The sequence below is a fragment of the Phocoena sinus genome, chromosome 2, assembly GCF_008692025.1.
Source record: "Phocoena sinus isolate mPhoSin1 chromosome 2, mPhoSin1.pri, whole genome shotgun sequence".
Classification (NCBI taxonomy): domain Eukaryota; kingdom Metazoa; phylum Chordata; class Mammalia; order Artiodactyla; family Phocoenidae; genus Phocoena; species Phocoena sinus.
In genome coordinates, this window is record NC_045764.1 from 178,420,851 (window position 1) to 178,442,960 (window position 22,110).

At 45.1% G+C, this 22,110-nt stretch overlaps 1 protein-coding gene across 1 annotated transcript; it reads right to left on the bottom strand.

Moving 5' to 3' along the window:
* Nucleotides 1-14,312: 14,312 nt before the first annotated feature.
* Nucleotides 14,313-21,937, bottom strand: LOC116748674. The gene is given in 8 exon segments (XM_032621772.1): nucleotides 14,313-14,384; nucleotides 14,770-14,945; nucleotides 14,948-15,184; nucleotides 15,269-15,351; nucleotides 16,043-16,145; nucleotides 21,338-21,428; nucleotides 21,431-21,738; nucleotides 21,840-21,937. Coding segments are annotated over 8 exon segments (1,101 nt in total). The 5' UTR covers nucleotides 21,886-21,937; the 3' UTR covers nucleotides 14,313-14,327.
* Nucleotides 21,938-22,110: the final 173 nt, after the last annotated feature.

The following is a 22,110-nucleotide window of genomic DNA, read 5'->3' on the forward strand; positions in this document are numbered from 1 at the left end:
AAACAACCTTAATTCTTGAGTATTATATGTGTCTGTGCATATGAATATATATATACACAACTATAATAAAAATAAAAAGCAAATATGTATATGCAAAAAATTTTTAGACACTTCATAATTCACAGCAATGAAACATTAGGATACAGAACAGGGTCTCTGGTAGAGGTCCTGGGCAGGAAGAGGAAAGCACAGGTTCTAACAAGAATTCCCTCCCAGCCCATATATGCACCTGCCACAGGTCGCAGCCCTGTACTTGGTGGGTCCTGTGCGACACCTGGTGGTAACGGGCCTCCGTGCAGGGAGGTTTGTGTCTGGGCTCACACTGACTTCCCCTCACTGTGTCTCTCGCACAGTAATACACGGCTGTGTCCTCAGTTGTCAGGCTGCTCAGCGATAAGTAGACTTGGCTCTTGGAGGTGTCCGTGGTGATGCGGAGCCGGGACTTAAGAGTTGGGTTATAATATGCGCTTCCACCACCATATATACCCCCAACCCACTCCAGCCCCTTTCCTGGAGGCTGTCGGACCCAGGCTACAGCATAGCTGGTTAATGAGAATCCAGAGACAGTGCAGGTGAGGGAGAGGGTCTGTGAGGGCTTCACCAGGCTGGGTCCCGACTCCTGCAGCTGCACCTGGGACAGGGCACCTGTGGACAGAGAGAACCACGGTGACTCATGGGCTCAGATGCAGCTTCCCCATGTGTTCACGTCTGAATCCCTGAGACACTCACCTCTGGGAGCTGACACCAGAAAGAGGAAGAACCACAGTGGATTCATCTTCCTGCAGATGGGATTCATGAAGCCAAGAAAATCTATTGAAGCATGAGGAGAAACCCGAATTTAAGTGAACTGGTACTTTGTTTTTACCTTGTGACATAAGGGGATGTTTGCATATGGGAGGGACGAGTCTATAAAAATCGGAAAGTAGTGAAGGGAGGTCCCAGCCTCTGGGGCTCCACCTGAAGAGGGTGCTGACTGTGCCCTCAGAGAACTCAGTCCCACCTGGGGTCCCCTCCCTATGCCTGGGGATCTCTTTGTCCTGGAATGAAATGATGCTGAAGGGCTAGTCAGGAAATCAACTGTGCTCAAGTATTAACCGCAGATTTGGGGAATAGACTTTAATCCCATGGACGTATATATTTCACATCAATACCCTTCATATATTCAGGGTCCTCCAAGATGTCAGACACAGACTCTTGTTTTTTCTTTTCTGCATTACCTCATGTTTATTTCTTGGATGTGCAAGTATTTGAGACAAACTATACAGGTAATATTGACAGTGAATTCAGACAAAGTTAGGTAAAATTTAATGTTTATCAGAATTCACAGCGGATTTCGTGTTTCCCTTAATTTGGGTGAACATTTCTTCACCTGAAACAGTTTAAATATTATCAAGAGTTGCTCTGGAGGTGGATTTACTCTTAACAACTAAACACACCATGTATTTTGTGGACAAGGTAGTCATTGTTGCTGAGATGGTCATGGATCCCAGCACTGCTGACATGGCCTGAAGCCTGACCTGTCTGTTTCCTGTGCACCACTGAGTGTCTGCAGGAACACCGCGAGCTTCAGGGCTCCTTCCATGCATGTGGACGTTGGGGAATCCCCAGGGCTAGCAAGGTCTAAGAACAGACAGCTCCTGGAAGATCCTCAGGACTCCAACATGCTGGGCAGGTGACCTGGTCACAGTGCCCAGACTCACTCCTTCTAGAAGTGTTCATTTGTAACTCTGTCACAGCCAGTGACATTGGAGCTCAGGGAACACAGTTCCCACTGCACTGGGTGAGAGAACATGCATGATTCTTGGAAGTAAACCTTCACGTTGAATGGTTTGCAGAGTATGTGGGTGTCATGGTCAGAGGAAAGTCGTCACCTCAGGAAGCAGGTTCCCTTGAAAAGTCCACCTGAGAGCAGCTCTCCCGAGTCCCTGGGTCACTGAGTCCTGGGACTGTGCCTGAGGTCACATCAGTAAGTGGTGCTGGAGAGCAGAGCACACCTCCATCCCATCTCATTGTGGGTACTGAGGATGTGGCCTCACCATCTGCATTTCCGTCTCCAAGGATGTAAACTGGGGATCACGATGGTAATGGTATGTCTGAAATTTATAGTGGGGTTGCCAGGGGTGTTGGATGTTGACATGAGTGTCATCAGTGATGTTATCTCTCCTGGGAACCAGAAAGACCAATGTGAGTCCCCATCTCTGACTGACACCCTGTACATGTAGCGCTGGCTCCACTTCTGCCCTGAGAGGTAACACCTGTGGGTCTGGGGCAGGTCAGCTCTCCCTCAGCCCAGTGATTTCACCTGAACACTGACTGATGTTGAGCCTGCTGTGTATGAGAAGATATTTACTCCATACTATTTCGTGAACAGAGTAGTATACTTCTTCTAGCTTTTCCAATAATATTTGCCGAGTAAAATAAATACTAAAGAATCTGCCTCCATGAATGTTGATAATAGGAGAGCCAACCACAGTGATATGGGCAAGAATCACGGGACAAGTCTGGACCCTGTTGTCAGGACCTGAAAATTGAGCTGATACGCTGTGGGATAGGGGAGGGGAAGCGATGACATCTAAAACCTAGAATCAGGTGGGCCCATTATTCAGCAGGTGGAAGAAGGGCCTGAATTTGTACAGACGCCCCAGCATCTGACCTGCCCTTCTTGAGCTGGTGGATTAGAGGAGATCCATCCAAATTCATGTTCACATAGAAGGATATATGGCAGGTGTCTTTATGTTTCAGTGGATGGGGATGTGTTGTTAGGGTCCATTTAACCCTAGGAAAAATGTGTTAGGGCACCAGTCCTAAAAAAAGTTATTTTTCTTTTGTGGAGATAATTGGGGTCCATTAAGTCTGGAGACCAGATCATATGATAATGCTGGAGGGACTGTCTATTAGAGATGCCCAGTGGGTGATGGGAAATGAAGTGGGGAGATTTAAGTCGTCTCGCTTTGCTGGTTAACAGTGATCGTCACAGCAAGAGGGCCTGACCATCGTGATAGGAGGGAGAAGGGCTGATGGTGGTGGCTTCATGGGGACCACGTGGACAGGTCCTTCTGATGGTCTCTGTGTTTTCCCTTATAAAATCTTGAGAGTATAAGCTCAGAATGAGGTGTGGACTTCAGGAACATTGAGGACAGTTGGTTTAGGTCATTTAGTATGTTTGTTGGAATTACTGAGAAAAGAAGAAGCAGGAACAAGAGTTAGAAATCAGCAATGCCCTCGTGTGATATTAAATTAGTTGTCTTAGATGTTACTTAAAGTAGAGGCATTCGCTACCCTCACATTTCATCTTCTAGGTCCACTTGGATTCCAGTTTCAAATGTGAGGGATGTAATGAAACATTTATTATGCAACAACGTGGTATCTAAAATTTAAGAGGTATATGTCAAAGTAATGGAAATGTGTTACTGAAATTGTGATTATCAAATTCTTCTCTGGGGTAACATAAATTAAAATTAATAAAAATAATTCAAGGAATTGATTTTGTTTTCAACCATTGGGAAATCCACTGAATCATTCAAGTAACAATCATTCATAAACTCAGATCCGTTATGGGTAAAATTTATTGTTAGCAAACGGTCATTCTAACTGATGAAATCTCACTCTCTCATCAAGGATCTGTGTCTCTGTGGACACGCAGCACAGTTCTCACCAGCAACACAGGAAGGAGGGTACGTTGGTACATTTCTACTTTTCCAGAAGAGCATCTCTGAAGAAGTCCCCCCTCTGTTCACCCATTCCATCCTTGTAGTGTCTGAAAGAGGCCTTTGAGTGTACTGTGGCATGTTCCCACATGAAGTTCCCATGGCTTAGGAAGTGAAAGTTTAACTTCACTTTTCATTGTAATAGAAACACAAGAAGTAATAATTGAGAAGCAAAAAAAAATACATTTAAAATTTACCCAGAGGCAAGCTAGAGATTGGCAGAAAATATTTGCAAAAGACATATCTAGTATATCTGGTTGTTATCTAATATGTAGCAAGAAGCCTTAAACTCAACAATAAGAAAGAAAGAAAAGGATTAAAAAATGGGATAAAATCCTTAACGGACACCTGACCAAAAAGACAAAGAGTTTGCAAATAAGGCTGTGGGAGAACATATGTCACAGGGAAGTGCCGTTCCGAACAAGGACATATCCCTGAAAACTTACAAGAGTGGATCAGATCAGGACTCTGAGAACCTCAAACACCTGCAGGTTGTGAAGCAGCAGGGGGTCCATTCACAGCTGGTGGGGACGCAGAACGGGGTGCACTTTGGGAGACATTTTGTGGGCTTCTTGTAAAACTAAACATACTGTTATCTATGTTTCAGCAATAGTGCTCCTTTGTATGTTTGTGAAAGACAGTAAGACTTTAGTCCAGAGAAAACCCTGCCCACGATGCTTAGTTAGCTTTATTGATATTTGCCGAAATTTGGAAAAAGCAACATGTCCTTTCATAGGGAATGACTAATAGACTATGTATATCCAGACAATGGACACTGAAATCTCATACCAATTTGAAGAAATATCGAATGGTGAGATGGAAATGCAAAGTAGAGATTCCAGAAGAACACACCTGGCAAGGTGATGTCAACAGAGTGACAGTGGCCCTGAGGACTGAGGTTCCTAAGAGGTTGTACAGCGTGAGGCTGAAGAGAAGACACCTTGGACATGTCAGGAGGGAAATCTCCTCCTCTGGCCCTCTTGAGTTCCTGAGGCTGGGCTGATAACAGAATTGACAAAGATTAACAGGAGAAAAGAAGAAAAATTTAACCATGTGCATGGATGTGCCATAGAAATGGACCTAGAAGTGACCAAAGCAGGCAGCTTTTATATTTTTAGACAAAATGCAATATTTGTGAGGAATTGGTAGAAGGAGGAAATGTGTGCTTTTGGTTCTCAATTAGTGAAGAACCTAAGCAGGGTTTGGGCTGGCATAGTCATTAAAGAAGGAGCAAGGTTTGTTCATAGAAGTTTCCAGGCCTGAATTCCCCATCCCTGGTAGTAAGAGTGTCCCTCTGCAGAGGAAAGCAGGGTCTGGCTGCTTGGTGCTGAAAGGCCAATAAAGAGGCAAAGTTGGTGAAAGGAAAGTTTGCTTTATTTTGGCTGCCTGCACCCGGGGGTGGGGGGCAGACTTCTCTCCAAAGGTCACCCAGCACTGAGCATCTGTGGGAAAGGGATTTTACAGGCGGACGGTGGGGCTACGGGCAGAAACGGCAGAGTCAGCTGTGACAGTCGTCTTGCAGTTGGTCATGAGGTGGTCTGATAGGCCTCCTCTTGATTGATTTAAGTAGAGTTAATCTTCAGGTCCAGGGTCGGTTTGTTCTCATCTCTTGAGGCCAGTTCTTGGAATTGTGGCAGCTTATGTCATGGCTACCGTCTGGTCATCTTGCAGTTAACTTCTTCCTCCTGGTGGGAGTTTCAGTATCTACAAGACGGCTCATGGGCCATGGACAAGCATATTATCTGCAGCCCTTGAGGAGGAACTAAAGGTCCTCGATTTGCTTAATGACTAAACTATTATTATTTCGTTTTGTTGGACACGTCGTTCCTTTCTAGATTTTCTCACTCCTCTGATTAAACTTACTCTTAGGGTTAAATTTTGGCACAGAAAAAGGCAGGCAGAAGATATGCGGTAAAGGACCATTTCAGTTCCACCTCCAGGTACAGAGAGGGCACCTTTCACATGGGAGGTTTATTTCTTGCTTCAGGGTGACAGGGAGGAAGGTCAGAATGTCCCTCTGCACTGGCTCTGTCTTAAGTCACTTGCAGGCATATTTTCGGGTGACCTACGCTGGACCCCAACACTCAGGGCAGCCTTTATATTTTGTTTCTACATATGCACAGCAAGCATGTGATGTAGGTAACGGTTTACTTGAATCCTACAGATGTGAAGCTAAACTGCAGCCTGGACTTGGCACGTGATGTGCTGGAGAGCACACATCAGGACACAGTGAGACCTCCTGTCGAGGCCTGGGCTTCTCCACCATGGATCTGGCAACCCCTGCAAAGGTTCCTGGACAGAGGTGGGCCTGCCTGTAGGTTTGCAGAACTCTTCGTGGAATGAGAAGCTGTGGGACTTTCCTGCATTTTAGGGCTCACGTAAGATGCTGTGCTGAAGAAAGGAGGATAGATTTGTTTTCAGCAGCTTCTGAAAATTCATGTTATTATCCACCTGACTCTAAACTTTCCCTGCCAACTACATATGTGTCTATTGGTAATAGCTGTGATGATGAATATTTGACATAAAATAAATTACACAGTAGAAGAGGATGCAGGTATGATCTAAGCGTATAGGGATCCTATTGGGCCTGGAAGCAAGGAGCACATGTAGAAACACCCCCATCCACGTCCCCTCTAACTGGCATCTTTCCCAGCGACCCCTGAGGATCCGGGGCTGCTCAGCGCATGTATGCTTCTCATGCCAGAGGTGAGCAGCAAGTCAACAGCCCGCATCCTGGCAGGGACAGCTGGTCTACAGTAGGGCAGGGCTGAGATATCACAATGAGGAAGGAAGAGTATGTTTAACTCTTTATACATCCGCTGGGATAGTATTGAAACGGGTCAATTTAGACAACATTTAGACAAGGGAAAACCTGAATATATAACTTTGAGTCTCTGCCTTTCATATATGACGTTTATTCCCCTATTTTGAAAAGTCTTTCTAATTGAGAGACTGAATGTGTAACTGAAGAACCACGGATGAGTACAGAGAGGTTCCCCAGGGAAAACTGCTATATGGAGAGGAAACCCCAGACCCTTAGAGGAAAGCAGCCCTTAACTACCATCTGCACCTGCTCCTGGGGCTGAAACATACACTTGTATGTCCTGAGTGCCCCCTGCATCCCCCCTCCTGTCTCGCTGCAAGGAGGTTTGTGTCTGGGCTCACACTGACTTCCCCTCACCGTGTATCTTTCGCACAGTAATACACGGCCGTGTCCTCAGATCTCAGGCTGTTCATTTGCAGATACAGCGTGTTCTTGGAGTTGTCTCTGGAGATGGTGAATCGGCCCTTCACAGAGTCTGCATAGTATGTGTTACCACCATCCCAATTAATAGATGACACCCACTCCAGTCCTTTCCCTGGAGCTTGACGGACCCAGCTCATGGCATAATCATCAAAAGTAAATCCAGAGGCTGTACAGGAGAGGCGCAGAGACCTCCCTGGCTGCACCAAGCCTCCCCCAGACTCCACCAGCTGCACCTCACACTGGACACCTGCAAACACAGAGACATCCTAGTCAGGAGACTGTCACACATCCACTGATTCCCTCACTCATATCCACTCACATCCTCAGTGTCTCTTGTTCTCGATAAATTACCTTGTAAAATAGCCACAAGGACAACCCAGCTCAGCCCAAAGTCCATGGTGAGTGTTCTGTCTGCAGCCCGAATGGGAGCACGTGGGAATCCGGGGCTGGAGCTCCTCTCCCAGAGCTGCAGGGTCAGGGCTGGGGCTGCTTTATATCAGCAGAGGAAGGACTCTATTTGCATGACCTTCTAGTATATAAGAGGCTATGTTGTTGAATGTCCTCAGAAAGGGCAGCGTCTCAGAGCAGGCGTGAGAGTCTTGGATTTTGTGGTGTTGATAGCATTTGGGAAATATAACTTTCATTGTGTGATTGTTCCAGAGTAAACCCTTAGGACCCATATATCATCTTACATATGCACTCACATCCCGTGATGTAGTTGGCATTGTTACCTTCATATTAGAGGTGTAAACTACACCCAGAGGAATGGAGGGTGTGTGTAGTGTCCAAGGAGAAACATGGGGTGACCGTTAGATCCAGCATCTGCACCTGAGCTCTGGGCCAGGGTGCTCCCTGGAACCTACTACAGGACAGAGTTGGAGTTGCCGGGTGAGGTTTGCAGATCCCCCTCCTGTAATGAGGTCACGATGACTTTGCTGTCTTCTCGTGTTAACCTAAAATGTATGGAGGGGGTCAGGGGTGATGAGAAGTATTTTCAAGAGTCTCTTATGTTTCAGTATCTTCCCTTCACTCCTTCCGTCCCAAGTCATGCATTTCTTCATTTGTAATTACTTTAATGAGGTTCTTGACATGTACTAAAGCGCACACACTCAGAATGAACACTGTGATGAATACTGACGGAGGCACCAGCATTATCAGGAGAGAACAAGTCAATTCCTCTCGTTATTTTCAGTAGTTTCTGGGTTTCCTCCTTCCTGTCCTGTTATCTTCCATCCTGTCGCCACATCACCGTTGATCTTCCCTTGTTATCTCAGATTACTTTTCATTTTCTTGAATTTATAAAAGTGGGATGATATTGTATGTATTCTTATTGTTATGGCTTATTTTACTCAGCACAAATAGTTGTGAACACTATCATGTTATTGTGTGTGTCAGGAATCCTTGGTTTTAGTAACAGGTCGCAGTTAATGAATGATCATAGCATGATTGGCTTATTTATTAAGCTGATGTGTGATATTGGAACTGTTTCCAGTTTCTGGGTGTTACAATAAAGCTGATACTCGTCTTGGAGATGTAGAGAGATGAGAAGCTGAGAAAACGCTTCTTATTTAATGTTCTTCAAGCAACCTCAAAATGGGGCAGGTTGCACATTATCAAAATCTCACCATTATATCAGATAATTAGAGAACTAAGACAGCAACAAATTTAAATCTTGGAGAGACAAATGCTCACAGAATAACAAAGACTAAGATTGTTAATCCTGACATAAGCTGCTGAATGGAATAAAAACTACTACAAGATTAAACTAGAAATGGGTGCCTTGAGGTCGAGTGTGGTTAGGGTGTAATAGTGCCCCAACGTCTCCTGAGTAACTACCTCGCCAGTGTCAGCGTGGTCCTGCTAAAGTGTGAGTCAGATGGTGTTACCTCTATACCGACACATGTGTGTCTTCCTACCTGGGACAGCCCAGGATTCCTGCCTGAGCTCTTAGGTCCTCCTGCATCCTGGGGACGAGGGCCTTGGCCCTGGACTTGGATCTGCACTGTTTCATAGCATCTCCGCTCACAGTGTGACCTGTGTCCCGTCATCCGGTCCCACTGCCATGTATTTACCACATATGAAATGGTGAAATAGGATCGCATGCGGAAATGAATAAGAATGTTCCAGGTGCTGACTGACGCGCAAAACCCTGCCACAACCCCTGACAGTTTCTACTGACAGCAGCTCTTTAGTTTGTTCACCGTCTCTGCTTTGGGGGGGCCTGGAGGAGAAGCCCACGCTGCCCATGCAGGGTCGCTGTGAGAGGCTCAAGTTCACCTGCAGGACCTGCTCCTGTGATGCACACTCACGTGTAAGGGAGGCTGACCCTGACTGTAGGCTGGGGGCTCAGCCGGGTCTGAGGGCTGGGCCTTGGGTCCACCTCGTGTGGACATTGCTTGGGCTCTGACATCCTTTTAGCACAATGCCTGGGTCAGCTGAATGGTCTCTGCATCACAGCCCTTCCTCCGCGCAGTCACTCACACACCTAGACAGAGCTTAATGTAAGACCCCAATGTCATGCTCGTAACATTTACACAAGTGTCTTGATACCTAGACCTCCATCATTGACTGCCCATGAAATATTGTGGTCTCTTCATTGACAATTGAGGAAAAATGGAAGCCACAAATACGTTCTTCCATAAATTAGCAGATAAACAATGAGTGATGTATCCATGCTGTGGAAATGTATTCAGCAATCTAAATATTAAACTATTATACCATGAAAGGACCTTAGGGAATCCTAAATGCATATTGCTAATTAAAAAATCAGTCTGAAAACGTTCAGTTTCATCTATTTCACCTTTGGGAAAAGGCAAGTCTATATATAAACCAATAAGATAAGCATTTAGCAGGAATTTGGGAGAAGGTTTTTCATAATTTAAAAATGGACAATATTTAAGGATAGTGAAATTCTTCTCTATGAAATTGCAGTGGTGGAATCATTGCCCTACGAATATGTCAAAATATATGCAGTAAGAGGAGAACCTTTTTAATATAAATATAAATTTCATTTAGAAGTTCAGAGACTGAAGGATGGAACGATGCACACTGTATAGATGATGCCTAATATCACAGTGAATCTATGAATTAACATGGCTGGAGAAGGTGGGAAAGTAGGTTTTGACCTAAGTGACTTTGGAAATGAGTGGAGTCTGAAGACCAAGTTCTAAGCCACTGCACGTAAGCACTAGAGCCTGGTGGATAACGGTATTTCCATCAGGAGTCAGGCTAAGCGTTCAGTTCCAACTGTGCATGTGGACTTGAACAATTAGTAGCTGGATGGCATTGGTGGAGCCAGGCTTCTCACTGTTGGATGGAAAGTAACAGAGAAGCAAGGGAAAAGGCTGGATTTCTCCAAGTGATGTTGCCCTAGGATCGGAGATATAAGAATGATCTCACTTTTACCTCCACACAGGTCAGAAGGTGAGATACAGAGCTAGTTGCAGACGTGTGTGTGTATACGTGGGTAGAGCACACAGATATATTTCCAAGGTCTTTTAGCTTATAGGGTCTAGAGTCAATGCCCCCAGTGGACAGGACACCAGCATTAGTGTCCTAATACCAACTCTTCTGGTTGTTAATGCTATTCTCCAGAAAAGGATCCACGACTCATGTGAGGCCTGGCTAATTCCAGGGCCACAGAATAGAATACACACGCTTATCCTGCAGATTCTTGTGGCACCAGAAATTAAGGAAGTCTTCACACAAATGGATGGGTGCCCGTAAAGAGGATACAGGAGACAATCTGAAAGAGCTCCTCATGGCTGACAAGTGGTCACAATTACAGAAGCAAAGAAAATGCCTTAGTATATAACCTTAACACAAGGTATGAAACAGATAACTTGATTCATACTTATATAAAGAGATTGAATAAATATATCTAATGGGGAAGGTAGGATAAATCTCCCTTAAGGAATAACTTCAGGTACCTCATCATGGTCATCCTCCCTTCAAGAAGTTGCACTTAACCCTCCATCCCATAATGAGGCCTGGCGTAGAGACGTGATAGAAATGAAAGAGTGTCCTTGAGTTTCATGATGAATTTTTAGGTATAATATCCCAAACATCATTCGTAAAATCAATTTGTAATTTTTCTGTATCCATTAAAATTTCTGTCCTGAAACCAACAACAGCAAGAGTAACAATAACTTCACTGATAAGGGAATTAGGCACAGACTTGGAGAATGTGCTCTCTAATATCATATTTATAAAGGACTTGTATCGTGACTATACAGCAACTTCACAGCTCAACAACAGTAACAAAAAATGAAAATAATGAACACTTTGCCAGTGATCTGAAGATACTTCCACAAAGAAGAGATAAAAGGTTTTAACAAGATTCTTCGTTAAGGAAACATAAAATAAAACAATCATGAGATATTGCTACTCACTTATTACAACAGTTAAAGCACAAAATATTAAGAAATTCAAATATTGGGGATGGTGTAGAGCAAAAGGCCCCTCATCCGCTTGCTGGAAGGAATGCCAATGGCCGCCAAATGGAATATATTTGTCAATTTCTTAGAGAGAAAACCAGACTCTCACCATGGGATTGAGGAGTGTGCTAGAAAAGTATTTACCAAATTTGTTTGAATATTTATGTTTGTTCAAATAACTTCATACGGGTGCTTGTATCATCTTTAAACCTTCGAGCCTTTACCACTCCCTAAAAATGGGTTATGTAGCCAGTTTTTATGGTTACTTTCCAGACGATGATCATACACCTGTATGTGTTCCGTTTTATCTCTCTCTCTCTTTTATCTAAATATCCATTATCAATGTCCACACTAGATAACAAGGTGCAGGCAACACAGCCCACATATTACAGCCCAACCTGTGTCCCGACATTTCAAAATATTCTCAGAGGAGAGAATGCCTGCAGTGCTGTATGGACATCAGTTTCCGAATATCAACATGACTCATACTATTCAAGTGAAAGGCATTGCATCAGACACGACTGGAGAGATTGTGAGGATGAGAGGAATTGGAAATCCATCTGATGGTGGAAAGCAGATTTAAAGTTCAACAGTAAAAATTACTTATGCCATTAAACGATTAGAAACTTGACAACTAATAACAGAAAGTAGTGACCTAACCTTCAAATAAAGGTGTCATGGAGAAATATTTCTGTGCAGCTCTTCCAAAGATAGATGGGGAAAAACAGACAAGCCTGAATCCATGAAAGTCTCAAGATTAGAGACAAGAAAGTTCCCTGGAATCATTGTGGATGAGGCTTCCGGGGTGGCAATGATCCAGTGGAGAAACCACAGCTTCTGAGAGAAAATCCCTCCATCCCAACCTCTGCACCTGCCCTGAAATGGGTCCTCTTGTTTCCTGATGACCCTGATTGCCCCCTGGTGGTTGGAGCGGACCTGCAGGGAGGGTCGTGTCTGGACTCACCCTGACTTCTCACTGAACAAACTGGGCCAGTAACAAAGGGCTGTGTCCTAGGTCATCACGGAGCTGAGCTGCAGGGAAAACTGAATTTGTGAGGTGTCTCTGGAGGTGGAGAGTCATTTCTGGAGAGACATCTTGTATGCTGTGTGATTCCCAGGACCAAAGCACCCCAGTCACCTCAGCCCTTTCCCTGGGGGCTGAGGGATCCAGTCCCAGCAGCCAGCACTGTTTGTGATGGAGAATCCAGAGACTGAGCGGGTAAGGGAGAGGGTCTTCAATAGTCCTGGGCCCAATTCCTGCACCAGTACCTGGGGCAGGACACGTGGGGAAGGAGAATCAAGGAGACACCCAGTTCACAGATGTCATCCCATAACTCCACGTTCGTCAGACCCAGGAGATGCTCACAGCTGAGGGATGCCCGCAAGAGGAGGAATGAGCAGAAGATTTTCATGTTCATTTTGATCAATGCTTTGACTTTCAGAGAGTTATGTCAGTGAAGATGAGAACCCTGACTCTGAGTAGCACAGATGCTGTGCTTTCCCCTTGAGCCTGGGTGTGATGTGCAGGTGGGAAGCATGTTTCCATATAAAGATGGTCATGGCTGGTCCTTCTCTAGGGTTGTGGAGGAGGGTGCTGGCTGAGATCCAGGGTGGGCACAGCTTCATGTCACCTCTGAAGAATGGCTGATATTTCTTTTCCAATACGATACTTACATTTCCATATATGTCTGTCTGCGTCTATATTATAGGTGTACTCGTTGGCTAGTGTGGCCATTACAGAATAACAGACTGGGTGGATTACACAACAGCAATGGATTCCTCTCAGGCCTGGAGGCAAGAAGTCCAAGGTCACGGTGTCAGCAGGTTTGGGTCCTTCTCAGGCCTTTCTCCTTTGCTTGCAGGTGGACCTCTTCTCACTGAGGCCTCAGATGGTCTTTTCTCTATGTGTCTGTGTGCATCCCTGGTTTACTTGTATGTTCAGTATTGCTCTTCTTAAGTGTGACAAAGACCCCTGACCACCCCTTAGCCAAAAGGATCCTTGTAATTCTCTTCTCAAGTAGTCTTGACCTGTGGGCTTCTGTGTTTATATGTGCGTGGCCAGGTTTTGTCAAGAGCCCTGCTAAGTGAGAATAATGAGAATCCCCAACCCTTGAACTCTGATCACCCTCAGTATTTGATCAAAGCCATCAAACCTCCTATCACCCACACGGTATCTAATCACCCTGGTCTCCCTTTAGCAAGAATCCATTTGAGGCTATGTAACCAGAATCCCCTTAGCTTGTATTTCTTCTGTTAGTAATTTCCAATCCACTCCACCCCACCGTCGGCTTGGCCATAAGCCCCCACTTGCCAGGCTGTATTTGGAATCAAGCCAATTTTCCAAGGCTGCATCCCATATGCAGCAGCTAGTTTTGTCTTCAGGTTTTGGGTGAACTTTATATTGGAAACATGAGTATCATTTCACCACCCATGTCCATATAACGCATGACTGAATGAAGCTGATGTCTCGTATATTTTCCCTAAGTCCACTCACAGCCATTTGTGTGTAGGGACACTAGACTGTTCCTCAGCCCTATGCCTGGGAGTACTTTAAACAATTGCCAAGAATCACAGAAATGTAAAAAGCATGGCACTAATTTGACTCCAGAAAGAATTCAATTACAGGACGGGAATTGAAACAAGAAAAGAGAGCATCACCTTGACTGACCTCAGCTGGGAAAACGTGTGTGTGTGTGTGTGTGTGTGTGTGCATGTGTGTGTGTGTGTGCGCACATGTGTGTTTCCTGATTCAAACAACCGGCCACATTCTTAATGTCCGTGAATAACCACAAAATGACAGTATTTATTTTGGGGTGCTCATGAAAGCTAGAAGTAGGTGTATTTGCAGATTTGGAATCTGTGAATAACGAGGATAGTTGCATGTGCAGTATTGGAGCGCTCTGGCGTTAGAGTCTATAACACTGTCTGCTGCAGAATTCAGAATGCCTGTACAGGTTGCCTGAAAGCAGGACGGTGTGTCTCTTCCTTCCACATCTACAAAAACAAAACAACCATTAATACTGTTTAAAAATCTCATGTGCATTGTCAGGATATTTACACGTTTCACAAAGTTCAGGCTGAAATTGAAAATTATGGTGAGCTGCAGGGTTTTTTGGAGCTCCTTTGAGAAAAAGATAAAGAAATGATAAACAACCTTAATTCTTGAGTATTATATGTGTCTGTGCATATGAATATATATATACACAACTATAATAAAAATAAAAAGCAAATATGTATATGCGCACAAAAATTTTTAGACACTTCGTAATCCACAGCAATGAAACATTAGGATACAGAACAGAGTCTCTGGTAGAGGTCCTGGGCAGGAAGAGGAAAGCACAGGTTCTAACAAGAATTCCCTCCCAGCCCATATATGCACCTGCTGCAGGTCGCAGCCCTGTACTTGTTGGGTCCTGTGCGACCCCTGGTGGTAACGGGCCTCCGTGCAGGGAGGTTTGTGTCTGGGCTCACACTGACTTCCCCTCACTGTGTCTCTCGCACAGTAATACACGGCTGTGTCCTCAGTTGTCAGGCTGCTCAGCGATAAGTAGATTGGCTCTTGGAGGTGTCCCTGGTGAAGCTGAGCCGGGACTTAAGAGTTGGGTTGTAATATGCGCTTCCACCACTATTTATCCCCCCAACCCACTCCAGCCCCTTTCCTGGAGGCTGTCGGACCCAGGCTACATCATTGCTGGTTAATGAGAATCCAGAGACAGCGCAGGTGAGGGAGAGGGTCTGTGAGGGCTTCACCAGGCTGGGTCCCGACTCCTGCAGCTGCACCTGGGACAGGGCACCTGTGGACAGAGAGAACCACGGTGACTCATGGGCTCAGATGCTGCTTCCCCATGTGTTCACGTCTGAATCCCTGAGAAACTCACCTCTGGGAGCTGACACCAGGAAGAGGAAGAGCCACAGTGGATTCATCTTCTTGCAGATTAGATTCCTGAAGCCCAGAAATTCTCTTCAAGCATGAGGAGAAACCCGAATTTAAGTGAACAGGTACTTTGTTTTTACCTTGTGGTCTAAGGGGATATTTGCATAAGGGAGGGACCTTTTTATAAAAAGCAGAAAGTAGTGAAGGGAGGTCCCAGTCTCTGGGACTCCACCTGAGGACGCTGCTGACTGTTTCCTCAGAGAACGCAACCCCCACCTGGGTTCCCCTCCCTATGCCTGGGGGACTCTGTGTCCAGGAATGAAATGATGTTGAAGGGCTAGTCAGGAAATCAGCTGTGCTCAAGGTTTTACGGCAGATTTGGGCAGTAGACTTTAATTCCATGGATGTATATATTTCATATAAATACCCATCACACATTCAGGGTCCTCCAACTCTTGTTTTTTCCTTTCTGCATTACGTCATGTTTATTTCCTGGATGTGCAAGTATTTGAGACAAACCATACATGTAATAATCACCTTGAATTCAGACAGAGTGAGGTAGAATTTAATGTTTATCATAATTCACAACGGACGTCGTGTGTCCCTTAACTTGGGTGAACATTTCTTTACCTGAAACATTTTAAACGTTATCAAGAGTTATTCTGGAGGTGGATTTATTCACAACAACTAAACACACAGCGTATTTTGCGGACAAGGTAGTCATTGTTGCTGAGATGGTCATGGATCCCAGCACTGCTGACATGGCCACTAGCCTGACCTGCCTGTTTCCTGTGCACCACTGAGTGTCTGCAGGAACACCGCGAGCTTCAGGGCTCCATCCTTGCAGGTGGACGTTGGGGAATCCCCAGGGCTAGCAAGGTCTGAGAACAGACAGCTCCTGGAAGCCCGTCAGGACTCCAACATGCTGGGCAGGTGACCTGGTCACAGTGCAGAGACTCACTCCTTCTAGAAGTGTTCATTTTTACTCTCCCTGTCACAGCCAGTGACATGGGAGCTCAGGGAACACAGTTCCCACTGCACTGGGTGAGAGAACATGCATGATTCTTGGAAGTAAGCCTTCAAAGTGAATGGCTTGCAGAGTATGTGGGTGTCATGGTCAGAGGAAAGTCCTCACCTCAGGAAGCAGGTTCCCTTGAAAAGTCCACCTGAGAGCTTTCCTGGGTCCCTGGGTCATTGAGTCCTGGGATTGTGCCTGAGGTCATATAAGTAAGTGGTGCTGGAGAGCAGAGCACAGCTCCATCCCATCTCACTGTGGGCACTGAGGATGTGGCCTCACCATCTGCATTTCTATCTGCAAGGATGTAAACTGGGGATCACGATGGTAATGGTATGTCTGAAATTTATAGTGGGTTTGCCAGAGGTGTTGAATATTGACACTAGTGTCATCAGTGATGTTAACTTCTCCTGGGAACCAGAAAGACCAATGTGAGTCCCCATCTCTGACTGACACCCTGTACATGTAGTGCTGGCTCCACTCCTGCCCTGAGAGCTCACACCTGTGGGTGTGGGGCAGGTCAGCTCTCCCTCATCCCAGTGATTTCACCTGTACACTGACTGATGTCGAGCCTGCCGTCTATGAGAAGATATTTATTGCATACTATTTTATGAACACAGTACTATACTTCTTCTACCTTTTGCAATAATATTTGCAGAGTAAATTAAATACTAAAGCATCTGCCTGCTTGAATGTCGATAATAGGAGAGCCGTACAATGTAATATGGGCAAGAATCACAGGCCACATATGGACCCAACTGTAAGGAACTGAATATCGAGCTGATACGCTGTGCGATAGGGGAATGGAAGGGATGGCATCTAAAACCTAGAACCAGGTGGGCCCATTATTCACCAGGTGGAAGAAGGGCCTGTATTTGTACAGATGCCCCAGCATCTGACCTGCCCTTCTTGAGCTGGTGGATTAGAGGAGATCCATCCAAATTCATGTTAACATAGAAGGGTATATAACAGGTGTCTTTATGCTCCAGTGGTTGGGGATGTGTTGTTAGGGTCCATTAAACCCTAGGAAATATGTGTAAGGTCACCAGGACTAAAAAAATTTACTTTTCCTTTGTGGAGAAAATTGGAGGAGATTATGTCTGGAGACCAGATCATATGATAATGCTGGAGGGAATATCCATTAGAGACGCCCAATGGGTTATGGGAAATGAAGTGGGGAGATTTCAGTCATCTTGCTTTGCAGGTTGCCAGTGATGGTCACAGCAAGAGGCCCTGAACATCGTGATGGGAGGGAGAAGGGCTGATGGTGGTGGCTTCATGGGGACCACGTGGACAGGTCCTTCTGATGGTCTCTGTGTTTTCCCTTATAAAATCTTGAGAGTATAAGCTCAGAATGAGGTGTGGACTTCAGGAACATTGAGACCAGATGGTTTAGGTCATTTAGTATGTTTGTTGGAATCATAGAGAAAAGAAGAAGCAGGAAGTATACTTGGAAATCAGGAATGCCCTCGTGTGATATTAAATTATTTGTCTTAGATGTTATTGACTGTAGACACATTCGTTATCCTCACATTTCATCTTCTCGGTCCACTTGGAATCCAGTTTCAAATGTGAGGGATGTAATGAAACATTTATTATGAAACAAAAAGGTATCTAAAATTTAAGAGGTATAAGTCAAAGTAATGGAAATGTGTTACTGAAATTGTAATTGTCAAACTCTTCTCTGGGGCAACATAAATTAAAATTAATAATAATAATTCAAGGTATTGATTTTGTTTTCAACCATTGCGAAATCCATTGAATTATTCAAGTAACAATCATTCATAAACTCATATCTGTTATGGGTAAAATTTATTGTTAGCAAACGGTCATTCTAACTGATGAAATCTCACTCTCTCATCAAGGATCTGTGTCTCTCTGGACACGCAGCACAGTTCTCACCAGCAACACAGGAAGGAGGGTACGTTGGTACATTTCTACTTTTCCAGAAGAGCATCTCTGAAGAAGTCCCCCCTGTGTTCACCCATTCCATCCTTGTAGTATCTGAAAGAGGCCTTTGAGTGTACTGTAACATGTTCCCACATGAAGTTCCCATGGCTTAGGAAGTGAAAGTTTAACTTCACTTTTCATTGTAATAGAAACACAACAAGTAATAATTGAAAAGCAAAATAAAATACATTTAAAATTTACCCAAATGCAAGCTAGAGATTCGCAGAAAATATTTGCAAAAGACATATCTAGTATATCTGGTTGTTATCTAATATGGAGCAAGAAGCCTTAAACTCAACAATAAGAAAGAAAGAAAAGGATTAAAAAATGGGATAAAATCCTTAACAGACACCTGACCAAAGAGACAAAGAGTTTGCAAATAAGGCTGTGGGAGAACATATGTCACAGGGAAGTGCCAATCAGATCAAGGACATATCCCTGAAAGCTTACAAGAGTGGATCAGATCAGGACTCTGAGATCCTCAAACACCTGCAGTATGTGAAGCAGCAGGGGGTCCATTCACAGCTGGTGAGGATGCAGAACGGGGTGCACCTTGGGAGACATTTTGGGGGCTTCCTGCAAAACTAAACATACTCTTATCTGTGTTTCAGCAATAGTGCTCCTTTGTACGTATCTGAAAGACAGTAAGACTTTAGTCTAGAGAAAACCCTGCACACGATGCTCACTTACCATTATTCATATTTGCCACAATTTGGAAAAGACCAAGACGTCCTTTCATAGTGTATGACTAATAAACTGTGTACATGCAGACAATAGACACTGAAATGTCACACCGATTTGGAAGAAATATTGAAGGGTGAGATGGAAATGAAGAACAGAGATGCCAGAAGAATACACCTGGCAAGGTGATGTCAGCAGAGTGACAGTGGCCGTGAGGACTGAGGATCCCAAGAGGTTGTACAGCGTGAGGCTGAAGAGAAGACACCTTGGACATGTCAGGAGGGAAATCTCCTCCTCTGCCCCTCTTGAGTTCCTGAGGCTGGGCTGGTAACAGAATTGACAAAGACAGATTAACAGGAGAAAAGAAAAAAAATTTAACCATGTGCATGGATGTGCCATAGAAATGGACCCAGAAGTGACCAAAGCAGGCAGCTTTTATATTTTTAGACAAAATGCAATATTTGTGAGGAATTAGGAGAAGGAGGAAATGTGTGCTTTTGGTGCTCAATTAGTGAAGAACCTAAGCAGGGTTTGGGCTGGCCTAGTCATTAAAGAAGGAGCAAGGTTTGTTCATAGAAGATTCCAGGCCTGAATTCCCCATCCCTGGTGATAAGAGTGTCCCTCTGCAAAGGAAAGCAGGGTCCGGCTGCTGGGTCCTGAAAAGCCAATAAAGAGGCAATGTTGGTGAAAGGAAAGTTTGCTTTATTTTGGCTGCCTGCACCCGGGGTTGGGGACTGACTTCTCTCCAAAGGTCACCCCACACCGAGCATCTGTGGGAAAGGGATTTTACAGGCGGACGGAGGGGCTACGGGCAGAAACGGCAGAGTCAGCTGTGACAGTCGTCTTGCAGTTGGTCATGAGGTGGTCTGATCAGCCTCATCTTGATTGATTTAAGTAGAGTTAATCTTCAGGTCCAGGGTCGGTTTGTTCTCATTTCTTGAGCCCAGTTCTTGGAATTGTGGCAGCTTATGTCATGGCTACAGTCTGGTCATCATGGAGTTAACTCCTTCTTCCTGGTGGGAGTTTCAGTATCTACAAGACGGCTCATGGGCCATGGACAAGCATATTATCTGCAGCCCTTGAGGAGGAACCAAAGGTCCTTGATTTGCTTAATGAGCAAACTATTATTATTTAGTCTTGTTGGACAGTTTTCCCTTCTTTCTGCATTTGCTCGCTTCTCTGATTAAACTTATTCTTTGGCTAAATATTTTTCCACAGAAAAATGGCAGGTGGAAAGCATGAGGTGAAGGACCGTTTCACTTCCACACCTAAATGGGGGACAGCACCTTTCACATGGGAGGTTTATTTCTTGCTTCAGGGTGACAGGGAGGAAGGTCAGAATGTCCCTCTGCACTGGCTCTGTCTTAAGTCACTTTGAGGCATATTTTCGGGTGGCCTACCCTTGGCGCCAACACTCAGGGCTTCTTTTATTATTTTCTTTCTACATATGCACACCAAGCGTATGATGTAGGTATCGGTTTACCTGCATCTTACAGATGTGAAGCTAAACTGCAACCTGGACTTGGCACGTGATGTGCTGGAGAGCACACATCAGGACACAGTGAGGCCTCCCGTCCAGGCCTGGGCGTCTCCACCCTGGACAGTTCCACCTCTGCAAAGGTTCCCGGACGGAGGTGGGCCTGCATAGTGAGGCTGAAGGACTCTTCGTGGAATGAGAAGCTGTGGGACTTTCCTGCATTTTAGTGCTCTCGTAAGATGCTGTGCTGAAGAAAGGAGAATAGATTTGTTTTCAGCAGCTTCTGAAAATTCATGTTATTATCCACCTGACTCTAAACTTTCCCTGCCAACTACATATGTGTCTATTGGTAATAGCTTTGATGATGAATATTTGACATAAAATAAATTACACAGTAGAAGAGGTTGCAGGTCTTATATAAGCATATAGGGATCCTATTGGGCCTAGAAGCAAGAAGCACATGTAGAAACACCCCCACCCACGTCCCCTCTAACTGGCATCTTTCCCAGCGACCCCCTGAGGATCCGGGGCTGCTCAGCGCATTTATGCTTCTCATGCAAGAGGTGAGCAGCAAGTCAACAGCCAGCATCCTGGCAGGGACAGCTGGTCTACAGTAGGGCAGGGCTGAGATATCACAATGAGGAAGGAAGAGTATGTTTAACTCTTTATACATCCGCTGGAATAGTATTGAAACGGGTCAATTTAGACAACATTTAGACAAGGGAAAACCTGAACATATAAATTTGAGTCTCTGCCTTTCATATATTACATTTATTCTCCTATTTCAAAAAGTCTTTCTAATTGAGAGGCTGAATGAGTAACTGAAGAACCATGGATGAGTACAGAGAGGTTCCCCAGGGAAAACTGCTATATGGAGAGGAAACCCCAGACCCTTGGAGGAAAGCAGCCCTTAACTACCATCTGCACCTGCTCCTGGGGCTGAAACATACACTTGTATGTCCTGAGTGCCCCCTGCATCCCCCCTCCTGTCTCGCTGCAAGGAGGTTTGTGTCTGGGCTCACACTGACTTCCCCTCACTGTGTATCTTTCGCACAGTAATATACGGCCGTGTCCTCAGATCTCAGGCTGTTCATTTGAAGATACAGCGTGTTCTTGGAGTTGTCTCTGGAGATGGTGAATCGGCCCTTCACAGAGTCTGCATAGTTTGTGTTACCACCACTACTACTAATAGCTGAGACACACTCCAGCCTCTTCCCTGGAGCCTGGCGGAACCAGCTCATGCCATAGCTACTGAAGGTGAATCCAGAGGCTGCACAGGAGAGTCGCAGAGACCCCCCAGGCTGCACCAAGCCTCCCCCAGACTCCACCAGCTGCACCTCACACTGGACACCTGCAAACACAGAGACATCCTGGTCAGGAGACTGTCACACATCCACTGATTCCCTCACTCATATCCACTCACATCCTCAGTGTCTCTTGCTCTCCATATACCTTGTAAAATAGCCACAAGGACTACCCAGCTCAGTCCAAAGTCCATGGTGAGTGTTCTGTCTGTAGCCCGAATGGGAGCACGTGGGAATCCGGGGCTGGAGCTTCTCTCCCAGAGCTGCAGGGTCAGGGCTGGGGCTGCTTTATATCAGAAGAGGAAGGACCCTATTTGCATGACCTTCTGGTATATAAGAGGCTATGTCGTTGAATGTCCTCAGAAAGGGCAGGGTCTCAGAGCAGGTGTGAGAGTCTTGGATTTTGTGGTGTTGATAGG